Source organism: Chelmon rostratus, chromosome 7 (assembly GCF_017976325.1).
Source record: "Chelmon rostratus isolate fCheRos1 chromosome 7, fCheRos1.pri, whole genome shotgun sequence".
NCBI classification, from domain to species: Eukaryota; Metazoa; Chordata; class Actinopteri; order Chaetodontiformes; family Chaetodontidae; genus Chelmon; species Chelmon rostratus.
Genome location: NC_055664.1, coordinates 6626095 through 6643920, shown reverse-complemented (window position 1 = coordinate 6643920; position 17826 = coordinate 6626095). Strand labels below are relative to the sequence as shown.

The 17826-nt window shown below is 43.7% G+C and overlaps 1 protein-coding gene across 1 annotated transcript; it reads left to right on the top strand.

The window, feature by feature from the left end:
- The first annotated feature begins 1250 nt into the window (after positions 1 to 1250).
- On the top strand, positions 1251 to 17607 carry fbxo46 (F-box protein 46). The gene is made up of 3 exons (XM_041941227.1): positions 1251 to 1633; positions 13180 to 13806; positions 13924 to 17607. Exons 2-3 carry the CDS (start codon positions 13327 to 13329, stop codon positions 15745 to 15747), a joined length of 2304 nt encoding a protein of 767 aa, XP_041797161.1. The 5' UTR covers positions 1251 to 1633; positions 13180 to 13326; the 3' UTR covers positions 15748 to 17607.
- The last annotated feature ends 219 nt before the right edge of the window (positions 17608 to 17826 follow it).

Genomic DNA, 17826 nt, shown 5'->3' with positions numbered 1-17826 from the left:
TGGAACACAGTGCACAATGAAAGTTGTTGTCAGTAATGCAGTGTGAATGATACTAGCATAATTAATTGTCAAATCACAGCATATCTTACGTATTCCTCTTATTGGAAGTATAATCAATAATTTGATACAATTTTCCATATGTGTTAAAAAAAACGAAACATATCATCATATAATCACAATATTTTTCCACTGAAAATTGATATTTTTTTGCTTTTGTTTTTACTAAAAACTGATGTTTGTTAATCATATAGCAGTCATTTGCCTCTAGTTTAGCCATCTTTTTCTTTACCACTACATCACTGACCCCTATTAGACCCTCTGATTCTATTGTGCAGTGGATTTTCATGAGCATCATCTCTATTTCTCAGAGTTTAAGTAAGTCTGACTATGGTAAGAAAAAAATGGCAGAAAATGATGGTGACTTGATTGTCAGTAGGTGTACACTAGACTAATGCACTGTACACACAGAGCAGTTGTTTCTGGCCCTCTGCTGGACTGAGAAGGTGCTACTCTACACTTTTGCTTTTCCTTTATCTGAAATGCAAACATACTGACCACTGTGGCACACATACTGTATTTCTCTACCACTACCTATCTACAGATCACTTTTGATGCATAGCCTACTATAAGTAGGCTATATGTAGTGGGAAGATACCAATGAAGAACAGCTGATGCACACAGGCACCTTCAGGTTTTGGAAGATAAGATGAAACTTTAATGATCCCCTTTGGCAAACTGGGTCATTGCAGCAAATAAAAATAGTGTGTCGAAATTTTAGAATAGAATAGAACTGAGACTATGAGTATAAAATTGGCATTGTTAACAATATCATCAGTGGGACAGTATAATAGATATTATGATCTGCCAAAATACAATAGGGGGACTTACACAGTGAAAGAAAAGTGCCTGATGAGACTACATGGTGGAATTATGACAAAACGGGCCAAAAAAATGGAAAATATGCTGTAGTAGTGTACTAAATATGCCTTATGCCCACTGCATATGGATTTTCACACTGTCTTTGACATAGTGACCTTTTGATGTTGCGATTTTAAAGTGTGGTCAGTGTATGTGTGTGTGTGTGTGTGTGTGTGCGTGTGTGTGTGTGTGCGTGTGTGTGGTGGGGGGTGTGGGGAGGTGGTGGTGCACCAGAGGGAGGGAGCTGTGCAGACGCCATATATGGGCACACCACCGACTCTGCACTGCTATTGGCTGTGGGCCTTATGCAGCTGCTTGTCAACAAGATGGCCTTCCTCCTCCTGCCGTTTTGACACTGATTATTTTGGTATCCCCGAGAACATACCGTAAAAGCTTGTGTCACTTCAACATAGATAGTAGGGGAGCGACTGCCCAGACTCCTAACGAGGCGTACAGTCAGCTAGACTTTGTTCAGAGAACTGACAGGCACGCAAGCCTCGGTAGCAGCCATCACAAGATTGATAACAGAAAGTAGCTGCTGGCTAATGTCGACGTTAGCCAGCGAGTGAGCTAGCTTAGCTACGTGGACACGGATAGTTAACTCGTGTCACCTGCATTTAACCAGACTAACTGGTTTGGTTACAGTGAAATACAGCAAGGAAACACTTTTCATCGACAGTGTTAAAGATTGTCTGTGGAGATTAACGTTGCTACGGTAAGTATGTCAGCAAAATATAACGTTGAGGGTTTTTTTTTTAATCTGGTTAGCTTGCTAGCCATCGCTGTCATGTTATTATGCAGGTAAGTTGTGCTATTCAGTTAGCAAGTTCGTTCGCCATTGACGGCTCTATTTACTATGTGCAACTACGCAATAATAAACTAGTTAAAGTATTAAAATTAGAAGCAGCGTAGTTGGTTTTTTGCCTCGTTCAGGTTAAATATTCATGGACTGCTTGACAAATAAACGCTAAACATTGTACTACGACGTTTAGCTAACCGCTTGCTAGTTGGGTAACCAGCTAGTGGTTGGCCAAAGACATTCCGTCAGACTTTCAAAGGTGATTGCTACAGTTAACATTAAGACGTTCAACAGTAATTGCTGATGTAAAAATAATCAGTTGAATATTGTGCTGTTATTTATGGTGTATGTAACGCCACACTTGTTGGTTATCACTGGAGAAGTTGGTTATGAGGATCTGAAACAGTACCAGGAAAAGTAATAGTTAAATGAATAGTAGAAATCTAGCAAATTTAAATCACAGTATGAACTATATATTGAGTGTTGCATATGCTAATGAACTAGTTGATGCATTGTATGGCACAAATTAGATGTTTCTGAGCGATATGTGCAAATGGACAAGAGGAGTTGGACAAGTGTAGAGTGATTTCTGTGTTTGAGGACAGTTGTGCTATGATGTTGTTACAGTAAATTGGTCAGATTTGTCGGGTTTGAAGTAGCCCACTTGCATGGAGTACTGGCTGATGTGATGTGTAAGATTTGCCCTCAACCTTTCAGATGTTCAAGTAGGATAATACACTCTGTTTACACAGTGACCTTTGTGATTGTACAATCAAAGTTTGCATCAAAGTCTAACTTGTGACAGTGTTACAGCACAGACACACAGATGGTCCTGCATAACGAATCAGTCACTCCTCGTAGGTGTCTTGACAGAAAGGCTGCTATCGATGTAATAACGTTCCTAAGCGGACTGCTGGAGTGATGCACTCAACTCTATTGTTCTGTTGACAGTTTGCAGCAAAGCTGCCCTGCTGGCTGAGCTTCTGTTGCATTGTCTTCACAGGCACACATGCAGAGAGGGAGATTGAGCTAAGGCTTTTTGGCATGCTTCTGTATTATCATTCGTCAGCTTTTGGTCATCTATCTGAAATGCTGTGAAAAAGAGTGCGGGTGAGCTGGAGAATAGTATTAGGGAGCTGAGTTACAGTGACACTATGCTGTGCTTATGACTTACACTAATGCTTTTCTTGCAAGAGTAGCCAGACCTATGAGCGGACAGGATAAAGGGAAAACAGCATAAATGTTAATTCTCATTTGAAATTGGTGCTCCATTTGCTAATCTAACTTGTTTAGTCTTAAATTACCAGTAATGAGGATGTGGTACACTATGTGCTCTGAACTGCAAGCACCTAATATCGTGAAACCATTTTCCTGGCAAGAGTGCATGCCAAACTGTTCTTGATTTGCACAACAAAATTATCCAGTCCAACTTAAATTCACTTGTAATGAAATGGGACAACCTGTCAATCTCTCACTATGCAAACACAAGGATAGTAATTTGTGAACAGTTCAGTATCTCCCTATCAGTATTTGTGTATATGTTTTGTGTGGATTTCGACTGCAGCAGTAATCCACAGTTATTTGCCTGTGACACCAAAGTGAGTAGGCTATTTCTATATGCAGAATTTTTTTCTGTATGCAGTGTTACGACACGTAATTAAAATTTTCCAGAAAGTGAAAGAATGGTGTGCTCTCTATTATTGACATAATGTATATGTAGCCATTTAACTTAAATAGCAGAACTGTTATGTCTTGTCCGATCCCCTGCTCTTCTTTCATTTCAGACAGACAAACCTGTAGTATGATTCGACCTATTTAGTTTACCTTCTGTTACAAAAGCTTCAGTAAAACCATCACAGCACACTGTGGTTCAGTAGCCGGTGTCATCCATGTTGACACATCTTGCCTGCTGCCTACATTTAGAACTGCATAGTTCTGTATGTGTATGTATGGAGTGTCAGGTCATACCTACAGAAAATCCTCACACTCTTTTGGCAGTTAATTTGTCAGACAGCTTGTGTACCTAATGATGCAGACCCCGGCCCTGTAGTGAAGCTGTGGTGTTGCTGGCTGCCACTGTGCTTGGACAGGATTTGAAGGATTAGTTTTATGCAGAAAGCTTAAAACCAAACCCAAGTCTTGACTTGCAGGAACCGTTTAAAATGAAGAGAAGAAAAGTGAATGTAGCTCACTAACTTAAATTGACTTCTTTAAATTGATTGAGAGACTCTTCAGATGTGTCTGGATATGAGATGCTGGATCGGACAGTGTATGTCAAGTCTGTCTGAAATACATCCTTTACAAGCATTTGAATTTCTGGGTGTCTATCCAGTGGTTTGTTGTTTGTATTGTTTGTTTGTTGTTGTTGTTTTGGCCACCAAGTTTCTCAGCGTTTATAGCAGCTGTCGGACCTAGGGTTATTGGAATCTTTTTTGTATTGACTTGTAGCTTATTTTGAAATTCAGTGTGACAGCAGCAGAATAAGTCCATACATTTCTCAGTAAACATTAACCCAAAAAAATGGATTTAATTGGTATTTAAGGCCACATTAAGCCAAAAAAATGGTGGTCTCCAGTGCGGATAGGATCTGAAAATATTGAGGGGTGAACTACAAAGAGAGATTAATGGGTTAGCAAGGTATGTTTAGCCTGTCACAAAGGTGGCTTTCTTTTAACCTGCCTACATTGCCATGTTAACTTATGCTGCACACCTAATTTGCTTCAGAGGAAATTATGTTCAGAGTTTCAGATTTAAATGAGTCATAACAAGCACCACTCTTTCACTAATTCTATTCCTGACGATTCCTTCTCTGTGAGCAATACAGATGCTCAGGTGAGAGAATACATTATATGTATAAACTTGGTGAGCTATACTGTTAAAAATGTCACCTAACAAAGCTGTGTAATTGCAGCAGTGCAAACTCTATGCATCTCGCAGTGGTTTTTACATTCATTCAGTTGGTGATGCAGAAAATCGTTTTTCCCCCTGTTTGCTGCAGGTAATTAGGGACACGGGGCAACGTCCCGAGTCACTGGCTCCTACAGCTATGAAATAGCTGCAGGAGCCAGTGACTCGGGGCGTAGCCCCGAGTCACTTATTACTATCCCGCGCGTTTCTTCTTCTTCTTATTATTATTATTTTTCATCTTCCTCCAAGTTTTCGTCCTCAAACTCGTCCCACAGCTTTGAGAAAACCCTCGCAAATTATATATCAAAACGTGCGTATTGTTCGGGATCGGTGTGCTATTACTTTTCTCAAATTTATCGCAGTTTTTCGCGTCGTAAGACGCGAAAAACTGCGATAAATTTCCCATAAGAAATGAATGGGACGGGCGAAAAAAACAAGATTGAAATTGGAGTTTTTCAAACATCTGTAGCTCAGGCATACATTCACCGAGAGACTTCATTTCAACTTTAAAATGTAGACCCAAGTCTGGTCTATTGGTGTGTTCATCCACATTTTGATTGGTCCTATAGTTTTTGATCAGTCACTGTTCAATGACAGTGATCGTTTGGCGGGAAATTTTGAGATTATAATGGGTGTGTATTGCGCGGAATGTTCGTGCTAGAGTGCGTGCTAGAGTGGCACAGAGTCTAAAAACGATCTGAAAATCTTCTCGTTTTCTCGTCGCTACGGCCACAAATTACACTCTACACGCATAATTTTGGGCTCAGTTTGTAGACAAACTTGTCCTCTTTCGTGTGATGTCCTCGAAAAAGCCGAGAGACTTACTGAATTTAAATAGTGAGACGTTTTGTGCAGCCAGCGCCCTCCTGTTCTCCCATTAAGTCCCATGTTAAAATTCAGAGCTGTTTTGTGAGCAAAGCAGAAATGCCTCCTGTCTTTAGATCGCCATAAAACGAAAAGTTGTTGTGTCAGGAATAAAACGAGGAGATGGCCGGACTCAGGAAGTTCTCGGGAGTCCGATGATCTATAGTACACTCTGATACGAGGTACGGTTCTCTCACCAGAGGATTTAGTTCAGGAGGTTCGCCGAACCCAAATCTCACTGCATACAATACAAACTCCTGTTCTCTGAGTCGCAGAGTCTTTTTAAGTCGACCATTTTGTCATTTTTCTAAAGAATATCTGGACATAAAACACACGTACATCTGGCCCAGACTTGTCCGCATCTCACAGTGTAATCGGTTTTTTGATAGCAGCTACGGTTTTGACACAATCGCAAGTTGTTCGGAAGAAACCGACAGCGAAAAAGCCGCTTTTCAGTTAACAGGTGTAACTGTCATTAACTGTCATTTACACACACACCGGTCAATAACCCACGCACACACATCTGCAGGACAACAAGCCTGAGAATGATTATCTTAACGAGCTCAGTCAAAACAAGGGCATTGTTTGAAAACAATCTCCGTCCAACAAACAGTTAAACTCAGCTTCAGAAAGCTCTTTGCCAAAGAGGTTGAGACAGTAGTCACACAAACACACACACAAAAAGGGCTAACCAACAGCTAAAAAGTGATTAAAAACAGCACGTCAAAACTGAACAGGAACAGGTAAACAGTGGGAGAGGTGCAGAGGTAATTATCAGCAGGTGGGGCAGAAGTTACACACGCACACAAACACACACACACACACACATTCAGACACATATATACCATACACATCTCCATGTAGGAGCAGGTTGGGCTGCTTGTGTAGTTCAAGCAGACACACACACACAAACAGACGAAGACACACACATACGCAGTCACACACAATGACAGATACATAAACACACACACACAGACAAATGCATAATGAAAACCCCATCCCCCCGCCCCCTTGTTAACGCCGTTAGCTCTATTAGCTCTGTTAGCACAGTTCGCTCTGTTAGCGTTAGCGCCGTTAGCTCTATTCGCGCCGTTAGCTGTTAGCTCCGTTAGTGTTAGCTCTGTTAGCTCCGTTAGCATTAGCTCCATTCATGTTTATTGATTCAGTTCATTAATTCATGTTAACAGAGACATGAAGCAGTGGAGAAAGCCACAGAAACACAGCTGGGACCAGTTCATTAATCAGGGACTGACTGCCTCTGATATCTGCTGTTTTCTCAAATTGCAGCCTTTTTCAATTGTCCGCTGCTTCGCCATAGTTTCTCCTAGAGACTTCATTCAAACTTTAAAACGTAGATAATTTTGTCGGCTCAAACGCACCCCGTGTCCCTTTCAAAATTTCCCAGGGGGAATTTTCTAGTTATTATTTTTCATCTTCCTCCAAGTTTTCGTCCTCAAACTCGTCCCACAGCTTTGAGAAAACCCTCGCAAATTATATATCAAAACGTGCGTATTGTTCGGGATCGGTGTGCTATTACTTTTCTCAAATTTATCGCAGTTTTTCGCGTCGTAAGACGCGAAAAACTGCGATAAATTTCCCATAAGAAATGAATGGGACGGGCGAAAAAAACAAGATTGAAATTCGAGTTTTTCAAACATCTGTAGCTCAGGCATACATTCACCGAGAGACTTCATTTCAACTTTAAAATGTAGACCCAAGTCTGGTCTATTGGTGTGTTCATCCACATTTTGATTGGTCCTATAGTTTTTGATCAGTCACTGTTCAATGACAGTGATCGTTTGGCGGGAAATTTTGAGATTATAATGGGTGTGTATTGCGCGGAATGTTCGTGCTAGAGTGCGTGCTAGAGTGGCACAGAGTCTAAAAACGATCTGAAAATCTTCTCTTTTTCTCGTCGCTACGGCCACAAATTACACTCTACACGCATAATTTTGGGATCAGTTTGTAGACAAACTTGTCCTCTTTCGTGTGATGTCCTCGAAAAAGCCGAGAGACTTACTGAATTTAAATAGTGAGACGTTTTGTGCAGCCAGCGCCCTCCTGTTCTCCCATTAAGTCCCATGTTAAAATTCAGAGCTGTTTTGTGAGCAAAGCAGAAATGCCTCCTGTCTTTAGATCGCCATAAAACGAAAAGTTGTTGTGTCAGGAATAAAACGAGATGATGGTCGGACTCAGGAAGTTCTCGGGAGTCCGATGATCTATAGTACACTCTGATACGAGGTACGGTTCTCTCACCAGAGGATTTAGTTCAGGAGGTTCGCCGAACCCAAATCTCACTGCATACAATACAAACTCCTGTTCTCTGAGTGGCAGAGTCTTTTTAAGTCGACCATTTTGTCATTTTTCTAAAGAATATCTGGACATAAAACACACGTACATCTGGCCCAGACTTGTCCGCATCTCACAGTGTAATCGGTTTTTTGATAGCAGCTACGGTTTTGACACAATCGCAAGTTGTTCGGAAGAAACCGACAGCGAAAAAGCCGCTTTTCAAGGGAAGAGTTTAACAGGTGCAACTGTCATTTACACACACACCGGTCAATAACCCACGCACACACATCTGCAGGACAACCAGCCTGAGAGTGATTATCTTAACGAGCTCAGTCAAAACAAGGGCATTGTTTGAAAACAATCTCCGTCCAACAAACAGTTAAACTCAGCTTCAGAAAGCAGTTTCGCAAAAAGGTTGAGACAGTAGTCACACAAACACACACACAAAAAGGGCTAACCAACAGCTAAAAAGTGATTAAAAACAGCACGTCAAAACTGAACAGGAACAGGTAAACAGTGGGAGAGGTGCAGAGGTAATTATCAGCAGGTGGGGCAGAAGTTACACAGGCACACACGCACGCACACACACACACACACACACATTCAGACACACATATACCATACACATCTCCATGTAGGAGCAGATTGGGATGCTTGTGTAGTTCAAGCAGACACACACACACAAACAGACGAAGACACACACATACGCAGTCACACACAATGACAGATACATAAACACACACACACAGACAAATGCATAATGAAAACCCCATCCCCCCGCCCCCTTGTTAACGCCGTTAGCTCTATTAGCTCTGTTAGCACAGTTAGCTCTGTTAGCGTTAGCGCCGTTAGCTCTATTCGCACCGTTAGCTGTTAGCTCCGTTAGTGTTTGCTCTGTTAGCTCCGTTAGCATTAGCTCCATTCATGTTTATTGATTCAGTTCATTAATTCATGTTAACAGAGACATGAAGCAGAGGAGAGAAGCAGACACAGACAGCTGAGGTGATCAACAGAGACAGACAAGGAGAAAGCCACAGAAACACAGCTGAGAGCAATTCATTAATCAGGGACTGACTACCTCTGATATCTGCAGTTTTCTCACATTGCAGCCTTTTTCAATTGTCCGCTGCTTCGCCATAGTTTCTCCTAGAGACTTCATTCAAACTTTAAAACGTAGATAATTTTGTCGGCTCGAACACACCCCGTGTCCCTTTCAAAATTTCCCAGGGGAATTTTCTAGTATTAACATTATCTTTACACAGCATATCACTCACACACTAAAACAGGCATGTCCAAACTATTCCATAAAGGGCCGTGTGGCTGCAGGTTTTCGTTCCAACCAAGGAGGAGCACACCAGGCCAACCAATCAACATCAAGGGATCTCTTAGTTATCAGCTGAAAAGTGAGATCAGCTGATTAAATGAGTCCAGTCTGGTGCGCTCCTCCTTGGTTGGAACGAAAACCTGCAGCCACACGGCCCTTTATGGAATAGTTTGGACATGGCTGCACTAAAAGAATGATGAAGGCCCAGTAACAGCAGACCACTTTGGATTATGTCTTTGTGCCCGGCCCTGATTTGCCAAGTCTACACTGCTCGGAATTGCGGCTAATAGGACACTGATTAGAAAATTGATTAGTCTGTCGGGATTTTTCACAGATTATTCAATCAGTAAAATTAATTTCTCTTTGATGTGGCCCAAAACTAAATTGATTACCACATATCCTTCATTAGGGCACAGTGTCCGACCTAGAATGTTGTATGAAGTTTAAAGTTTAAGAGCTCAAGAATGTGCTGTTGTCACATTAGAAATAAACAGGAGGCACTGAGAATGCAGAGTGGTAAAATATATATATCAACTTCAACTTCAACTGCCAGCATTCCTCTTACCTTACTTGCAGCAGCAGTGTTGCTTTTTACTGTAATCATTGTTTTATATTCTTCATAGCTCTCTATTATACTGACCTATTCCTCTTTACTTAAGTAAGCAACATGCTTTGGGCCAACAAATGAGTTGATAACCACCGTTGTGATACTCATTGTCTCTGACTGGGGCTTTAGGTTTAATCAAGCCTGCTTCCGCAAAGAAAGCCTGGCCATGTCGAACATGCTTCGTAGTAAACCCCTGGTGTCTAATGTAGACTGTTAAAACAAGGCCTTTCCAAAGATTTGTTACATCATTGCACAGAAAAGATTGGGTGCTCTGAAGCAGCAGCAGAGAATGTTAAGAAGCCAACATTCTGTTTGCATCAAATCTCTGTGATCACATATGTTGAGGTCAGTTAAGATGATCACACAATAAAAGTGTTGTCATTGATCTTTATGGTGTCAGATGACATCTGAAGCAGTAAACAGTGATTTGACAGACAGCCCAGACAAAAGAATTTTTAAACAATACAATGAGAACAGTTAAATTATGTGTTAGATACATTGAAACACATTATATGTGCTCATAGAGAGCAGGAGGTGACAGAATGGAGTTTTAACCTGCTGAGACCAGCAGGAGTAACCTGGCTGTGAGTGTTGCACTCCTTGCCAAATTTTGGCTGCACTGCACAATTTTGTTGTTTGCCAACCAACAGAGGAGGAGGAGGAGGAAGAGATTTCTTTCCCCACCTTTTTTGAGTTTTAAGTTTAGATGGAGGACAGTCCAAACAGTGTTTTCAGAAGAATCTGCTCTAGTGCAGGCATGGCCTCTCTCCCAACCATACTAAATTCACAGGAAAGTGAGAGCTAATAATTCTGGTCTGTAATTTGTTAAGGTGGATGATGTTCAGTGTGCGTGTTTATGTGTGTGCCTTGTGCTGGAGCGCTGCAGTGAGCAGACCGTCTCTCTTATAATGCCGTCCATTCTGTTATGAGAAATGGATTGCATGATGCAGTGAGAGGAAGGGAAAAGAGGAGTTGATGGAAAGGAGGTAGAGAATAAAAGTGGTTAAAGCGAGAGAGTCACAAGGGATCATGGAGAGAAAGGGCAGTAAAAAAAAAAGGTTCACTCGCTTTTTTTCTCCCAACAGTATAATCTGCCTGCTCTTAGCAGAGTTGTTGCTGTGTGATTATAGAGGAAGCATTTGAATTGGTTCACCACACTGTGTGGGCGGTGTTTGCTTTTTGCACCTCTCTGGGCCATTCCATTAGTCCAAATGTATAAAGCACCACCCATTCAGTGTGTCAGACAGAAGCACAACAATGACCTGTTTTAAAGTCTGTCCGATAGCTAATTTTTCCTTTTTTTAAAAAAAAAAAAAAACGTATGAAGCTTCTTTTCAGGTTTTCGAATGAATCTTTGGATGTCTGACATCAAATTTTGTGGTATGATGTCATCACGATAAAAAAAGAAAAGTCCTCTACGAAAATCCTCAGTGTGAATAATGTGATTTAGATTAGTCTTTTTTTTTTAAATTAGTCTTTTTTGATAAATCAACTTTACTTAACAAATGTCATGTCAGCTTCATCAATATAAATACTTAACAATATGTATAAATATACGTGAGTGAGCTAAGCTGTGTTTCAAATGTAAGATAGCAGATATCGATGAAGTTACAGTAAACATCACAATCATCTGCGCTAAAGTTGCAAAAACACCATAATCTTCTGATCTGTCAAATGTTGATTCAGAATTTGAATTTCAACGTTATGAAGCGTTGAAGGCCTGAAATATTCGATACAGCCTTAGCTACTGTGTTGTCCAAACTCAGAGAAACCCAATTTAAGCAAATATCAGCCTTTTGTAAAATATGCTCTTTGATCAGCCTTGTGTTATGCAACAAGACTGTTTACAAAGAGCTCTGCATTAATCAAGTGGAGCACTGTGGGATTTTGTACTGCAATCCTAGTTTATATTGTACACTAAAACACACCCTGTACTGTAAAGTTATATTGACACTATTCCTGTCTTCAACAGCACGACCAGATTGGATTTGTATTATGAGAGAACACAACAAACCATGAATTTAAATTGAATATGAATCTGAATATGTATTTATTTCATTATAAATGTACATCACACCAGTAATCAAATTTGCTTTTTACGACACATAGACTCTCAAAGCAAATAATTCAAATGCTCCACAAACACATGACGGACTCCGCTGTCAAAACACTCTCTTGAAAGTCTCTTCTTTGCATTGGAAAAATTCTTTTGACATGCCCCGATGCTGAGTTAGTGCTTTGTTTGAGGATGTCTGTCCAGTTTGTTCATTTTTAAGCTGTCATTACTGAGCACCTCCCCTCATAAAACACATTGAGGTCTCTCCTCTGCTTTTGAAATGGCTTCGGTAAAGCCACTCAACATTACCTCAGCAGGAAGGTGAGGTAATGAACACTTTTATCTTTTATTTTATTACAACAATGTTATTTAGACCAACAGAACTATGGTATTAGAATATGTTAAATTGATGTGCAGTGTTCTGGTTATGGGGAAATTCCACTGTTTAGAGTCTGATCCTATAATACAAGTTTAACATGTAACGCTAAGGAGTAACCTTAAAGGAAGCGACTCAAAACAGACAGATGAGGTGCAACTATGAGGCCAAGCTGTTCTGTGATGCAGAGGAGGCCCTCAGATCAGCAGTGAGCCGAACATGTTGCTCCTTTGCCACTTGTTCCTCTCCTTAAGCATGTCAGCACGTTCCTGGCAGTCCCTACAGCTGGCATAGCTGCAGGAGCAAAGCAAGCTGGGTGGACTAAAGGCTTCCCCCCTATCCTGTAGCATAGGCTCTTTGGCATGGAGCAAAGGGTGAGGACAGGGAGGACAGCTACAGTAGTTTCACTACTACCCCACCCCCTCCTGCTGTTTGCTAAAAATAGGTCCAGCATATGCCTGCATGCTCCTCCCTGTGTTGCCTCCTATTAAGCAAGTCCTCTTTGAAGCACTGAGATGCAGGAAGGGAGCAGGGGGAGAGAGAGTCCATTTGGAGCTTTTGTGTTCCATCTCTCATCCCTTTCATCTGCAGGCTGCAGACACTGAACCTGAAATGGAATCCTGTTAATTTGATTTAGAGGCTCCAAAGCAGGGAGAGGATCTTAGCACACAGTAGCAAATGTAATTGCTAATTGAGTTTGCCCAAAGAAGGAGACAGGCCAGTTGTGATTAGTTCAGTTAGTAGTATGATGATGGTTGTCTCTCCACTCTGGTGGCTGGGCTGCTGGTATACAATGCTAACACCCTATCTGAATTGTACCTCGCAGCAGCTATTCAATACAGCCTCAATTGGTCATTGATTATCTGTATTGATCCCGGCCCTGATAGGCATTGTTGCTCTAGAGATACGAACTCTGTTTTCAGTGACTGAGCTGATAAATGACTGTGCTGTTTTTCTCTTGTTTCTCATTCTTCCCTCCCTGTCTGTACTCACTGTCCACCCTTTCCTCTTATCTTTCCCTTTCCTACTCTTGCAGGTTTTATGCCCAGTGTTGCTGATGAGCTTGGTGACAGACAGTGCCCATCAGGTTGGCACTGTGACGGGGAGCCGACAATGAGAGCTCTGGCTCTTGGTGTTTGCTGGCCAGCATAGATGCCGATATGCCCCGGTGGTCCGCTTCCTGATGGACCGAGACACCTTCTCCCACATCCGTCTGTGGTGCCCACGCCCCTTTGGCACCTACTCCCAGAACAAAGCAAGGAGCCCGGGCTCAGGGGGCAGCGGTGGAGGCGGTGGTGGGACAGGGTCCCCCTCCCTCTGCAAGGCAGAGCCCTCTCCAGATGCCAGGAGGAGTGTGGACGGAAGTGAAGATGGGGGGATGATAGTGGGGGTGCAGGAAGAGAATGGCGAAGAGGACGATGTGGGTTCAGAGAACACTCCACCCGAACCTGAGCTTGTCTCCAGCTCCCTGACACAGAGCCAGGCCCCTCCACCCTCTTCAGCCCCACCCTCGCCACCCTCTTCCGGGTCCCAGATGGAAGATGGCCGTGTGATGTTAGACACCTGGTATGTCATTAAGCCAGGTAACACCAAGGAGAAGATAGCCTTCTTTGTTGCACACCAGTTCAGTGGAGCAGGCCAGCCCAGACCCAGTGCCATGAAGGTAAAGAGCTGAAACAAAACCTGTTGCAATGATTTGTTTTTTTATTTATTTATTTAGTTTAAATTATGTTTTTTTTTCCTTTCCTAACTAAATGTTAATTATTTTCCGTCTCCACAGGTTAAAGGAAATTGGGCAACTGACTGCAGTAAAGCCAAAAGACGAAGACGATGTTCATCTTATGATCCTCCAACTCGCTCCCAAGCGTCAGAGCCGCACTTCAGCCATGACTCCTCTCTTGCGCCTCCGAGCGCCGATGAGCCACTTCTAGGAGGGGTGAATGAGACAGACCTGCTGTCAGTGGCAGAGATGGTTGCCTTGGTCGAGCAGAGGACCGCCATGGCCCTGCAGGGAATTGTGGCTGTTCATGGAAACCAACACCACCACCAGCCCCCTACTACCACTCACAGTCAGGGCCTTACCCCCCACCAGCACACCCTTCTCCGGGGCACAGTATCAGACCCCTCTCCTGTCATGTTTGTGTCGGACAGTTCAAATGGCCAGCCCTCCAAAGAGGCCCAGGAGTCATCATCTCCCATCCAGACAGACCAGGAGCTTGAGGAGCAGCAGGAGTCATGCAGGGTAGCCCAGGCCATTGCGCACTTTGAGTCCCAGAACCTGGAGAATCGGCTCCATCTGGGCGCTGGTTCTGTAACAGACTCTTCTAACCGAGAAAGGGAGCGTAGAAGAGGAGGGGAGTCTAGCATTGTAACCCCTCCTCCACCCCCAAACCATAGTCACGGTGAGGTTAGGATAGCTTTCCGAGTGTCAAATCTGGACCCGCGATCTCAGTTGGAGCCAGCTGGCAGGTCCCGCTGTATGTTTATGAGCTGTGGTGGTGGGGGTAACCAGGCAGCAGCCAGGGCCAAAGAGAAAATCACCTGTGACCTCTATCAGCTCGTCAGCCCCTCATCTAGAGACCCCAGTAGTCTGCTGCTTGCTGCCACAACTGCTGCCCCCAAAACAGATGGAGACCTCCATCACCCAGACAGGCAGACCTGTGGCAGCCCAGACCCAAACCAGGAGCTTTCCTCTGCTGAGAAGAAAGCTGTGGGTGTGGGGCGGGAGCGAGTGACTGGCTTCCATGTGGAGGTAGTGGTGACAGGTGCTGTGGACCAATGTGTGTTTTATGGCAAGGACAGTACAGAGAATGTGCAGGAGGAGACAGTGTGTTTCGCTGTGCCTAGCGGGGGAGGTGGCGGTGGGGGTGTTGGCAGCTCTGCAGACCCTTCATCGGATGACCCCCCTCCTGGACAACTCTTCTTCCTTCAGCCCCCCCGGGGCCCAGAGGAGGATGTAAAAGGAACGGGCACTGGCAGTGGGTCAGGAATGTGCTCTTTGGACTGTGCCAACAACAATGGCCCTGGGACGGGAGTGGCAGTGGGTGCAGGCGAGCGGGCACCTCGACCAGATTCTCCCAGCGTTGGGGACGACTGTTCAGACCCTTCGCTGTGTCGCCTTTACCGCCACGTGTCCCATGATTTCCTGGAGATCCGATTTCAGATTCAGCGCCTCCTTGAACCGCGCCAGTACATGCTGCTGCTGCCCGACCACATCATGGTCAATATCTTCAGCTACCTGCCGACTCGCTCTCTGGCAGCCCTCAAGTGCACCTGCCACTACTTCAAGGTGTTGATCGAGACATATGGGGTGCGGGCAGTGGATTCACGCTGGAATCAAGACCCTCTCTACAGGGATGACCCCTGTAAGCAGTGTAAGCGGCAATATGAGCGCGGGGATGTTTCCCTGTGCCGTTGGCACCCCAAACCTTACCACCACGACCTGCCTTATGGACGTTCCTACTGGATGTGCTGCCGGCGTACAGACAAGGACACACCAGGCTGCCGTGTTGGGCTCCATGATAACAACTGGGTCCAGCAGCCTGCCGATGGCCCTCAGCCCATTCGCACCAAGAGGGAGGAAAGGAGGGAGGAAGCCAGGTAGAGAGGAAAGCGTACACCTCAAACATACCAACTCTCATCTCCTTCTGCTTGCTTTCTTCTTTCTCCCTCTCATCTGTTCAGAAGATGAACAGGAGAAGAGAGAAGTAGGAGGAACCAGCACTCCAGGACTGTTTTTTTTCTTTGCTCCAGCACTCCCTTCTCGTACGCGCCCTCAGTGGAGGGAGGTTGAGAGGTAAAGAAGGAAGAGAGGTGTGCCACTCTCCTTGCCTTTTTTGTTGTTGTTGGTGTTGTTTTTTTTTTTTTCCCAAGCCCTCCAGAATCCCTCTCCCCCCCACTGTGCTCCAGAATGGCACCTTTAAGTTTGCATACCAGGGTTGGGGTCCCCTCCTTCTACTGCTGCTGTCAGTCAGCCCTCTTTTTGCCTCTTACTCATTTGGGTTTCTGTATAACTCCGCACATGGTTGTTAGATCATTCGTGTGAAAACTTTGCAGTGTATTTGATTGAGATTAGCATTCATAAAGTGACACATAGAAATGTAATGCCCTACAGCCTGCTTAGTGTTCCCAATACTTGTTCTATGTTCTGTGTTGTATCACAAATTTCCATGTTAGCTGTACAATGGTGCTTAAAGGAATGAGCTGTACTGAGTCCAACAGATGTAAGTTTTCAGTGGTGGAATGTTCTGCGTTGCTATAGAAATGTGATTGTATAAAGCAAACTTGACTTTCCGTTGTACAAGACTGCCATTTGTACCTGTCCTGCACCATGCATTTCTATTTCTCTGAATGTGCTGTAACGTTGTACTATGTTGATTAGTCCCCTGATAATGCTGCTGAAATCAATGCCTGTGTCACTGACGTTAATTCTGAAACAGCCATACCATTGGTTAATGACAGACAGTCTCACTATACTAGCAAGTCTCACTGGCCGCTGAGACCTGTTCTTGTTAATGTTTCAGAGTGGACCCTAACCTTGCTGACCAGCCATAAAGAGGAGCCAACGAGTACTTTCTGGTTTACAGAGAATTATGGGAGATGGACTTAATTGATTAAAACCAGTGGGATTGAATGGGATTAAAAAGAGAAACTTGATGTCACTTTGGAAAGGCCTGATGTCACTTTGGTTTGATTGACTTGCTTGTTTGCCATTTTGTTTTGTTTTTTTGTTTGGCTGTTTTATTGGGGTGTGTGTCAGAGAATGTTTGCTGTTGTATTTGCTTTTATTATTGAGGACTGTGTTCTCCCTGTATCGGTCTGTCATCCTACTCAACCTGCAAAGATGTATTTTTTAAATAGTCCATCTTTGTTTTAACCCCCAGCTCTCTTCCTTTCCTCCTCCCCTCCATCCTCCAATTCGGCAGAGGGCAGTGTTTGCCAAAGCCGTCATTCATGCTTCGAAGCGGGTGAAACCAACTACCACAGACCGCATGAAACTCTCTACACCAGCTTCCAGCCTTAAAAGCCCCCTACCTCTTACCCACCCTGCAGGAGATTGAGGCGTCAGATACCTCACAGATGAGTATTGGGAGTTGCACAGGACCCTGTAAGTGGCTCGATTTCAGATGCTCGATAGACTCCATCCAGCTGTACTGGATCCACCCATAACTCTTTGTGTGGAAGTGTAAGATGAACAGTGCCTGGTGATGGCTCTGACTCTTCATTCTTGGAAAAACCTCTTCCTCTCTCCTCCCCCTTGTCCCTTGCCGTTACACTCCCCCACTCCTGCAAGCTGACAGACTGGACGTTAAAGAACTGATGTGATGAATGATGCTGAAACTCTGCAAGGAGGTGGGAAGATGGTTGGGTAGTCATGGGAGAACTCTGTAGGTTCCAGACATGTACAATGCTAATGGGAAATATCTGCTTAAATAAAAACAGAAGTGATGATTAAAACTGGAAATCTGAATCAATACCTGGTTTGTGTGATGTCTGTGAAGTAAGTACCATGCCTCCAACCAATGATGGCTCTCAAGCTGTTTCTTGAACAGTGATTGATGAATTATTTCTCCTTTACAATGCCTATCACATGTTATCAGAGCTGAATGTTGTGTGACCACCAGCCAAAGACAGTAGCTTGCAAGAGTACAATCAGGGTCAGGAAAGCAAGCAATACTTTCTA